This window comes from Cryptomeria japonica, chromosome 3, assembly GCF_030272615.1.
Source record: "Cryptomeria japonica chromosome 3, Sugi_1.0, whole genome shotgun sequence".
NCBI lineage: Eukaryota > Viridiplantae > Streptophyta > Pinopsida > Cupressales > Cupressaceae > Cryptomeria > Cryptomeria japonica.
Window position 1 is genome coordinate 304340452 of NC_081407.1, and position 1385 is coordinate 304341836.

Here is a 1385-nt window from a genome sequence, read left to right on the forward strand (position 1 = left end):
GACCCATCCAAACCAAAACATTCAATGATGGCCTTGTGAGAGACATCCACCAAAACATGACCACTCTTGGTTCTTATAGTAAGGCTAGGTGGATAGTATGCATTTCCTAATTCTCTTATCAACATGGGCTCTACAAAAATGTTTGGCACCACTAGCCTTCCTATATTCAGATTCCATGGGTTGGACACTAGAATGGGTTTATCCTTGTTGCCATAGAAGTGGTAGAAAATGTCCCACCCCTTGTCACTAGTGTAGGCATCTCTGCAGCCTGCTTCCTTGTCACCAAAATCATTTCAAAAAGTTTCTTGCATACTAGAGCCTTCAAATAATTCAAGGAAATCCTGGGAAAAACTCCTAGTTTTTCTTGTTGGTCTCTGTGCAAACTCTTCTAACTTTTGCTCCACATCTCGCTGAAATTCATCAGGGGTCATAGCTAGAGAAAGAGGGGTGGTAGGCTCTATAGATGGCTCTATCTAAGCAGAAAAATCTCCCTTAGTTGGGGTTTGTTTGGGCCTTTTGGCAGTCCTAGGAACAACCTTTTTCACAAGGGTAGTCTCTTGCTTTTGTTTCTAGGAGGCTTCCTCTTGAGGCTCTGGTTCCTTGGCAGCTTGCTCCTCAACAGTATGAGGACTTTGTATGGAAGGTGGGGCTTCAACAGAGGATGTTTCTCTAGAATCCTTTTTCGCAACCCTCCTTCTCTTTTGTGTGGGTTTCCTAGCCTTTGGGGCAGGGACTGATTCTTTATAAGGCTCATTGTCAGAGCCCACGATAGTTTCCCTCTTGGATGCTCTCTTCTTTCTTGCTTGAGTAGTTTTCTCCTTTGGAGGGGAGCTAGCTTCGGCCTCCATAGATGTTTGTGGGATGGGTTTGGGGTCTGGTTCTACTATAGGGGCATTTTCTAGCACTGACATGGGTGCAATTATGTCAATAGGTACAACATGGGTTATATCTGGTGTTGTAGAGCTAGTTCCTGTTTCAAGGACATTTTCAGTAGTGGGGATGGTAGACTCCTTGATTGGGGATGCCATTTCGAATTATAGGGTGAAGAGGGATTTGAAATTCAATACAAACACAAAACCTACAGAGCCTAGGGAACACACAAAATACACCGCATATACACACAACTAAAACATCTTCACAATGCACAAAATGGAGCACAAATTCACTTACTGGTTATTACTCGACTGGGAACACTCAAGGACGCACTAGTTCACTGCAATTTTCTCTCTTCTTTGTTTTCTTCTTCGCTCGACAACTACTTTGATTTCACTCAAATGCAAGGTGAATAACAACGCTGTTGAATTTCCTCTTTATGACATCGCCATTAATTCATTTGTGTTGAGAAAAGTTGGTCATTGGCGTTGAAATTTGAATTTCCACCGTTA

At 42.7% G+C, this 1385-nt stretch overlaps 1 protein-coding gene across 1 annotated transcript; it reads right to left on the reverse strand.

Moving 5' to 3' along the window:
* Positions 1 to 569: 569 nt before the first annotated feature.
* LOC131034334 (uncharacterized) lies at positions 570 to 1028 on the reverse strand. The gene has a single exon (XM_057965811.2). It carries the CDS (start codon positions 1026 to 1028, stop codon positions 570 to 572), a length of 459 nt encoding a protein of 152 aa, XP_057821794.2.
* Between the last annotated feature and the right edge of the window lie 357 nt (positions 1029 to 1385).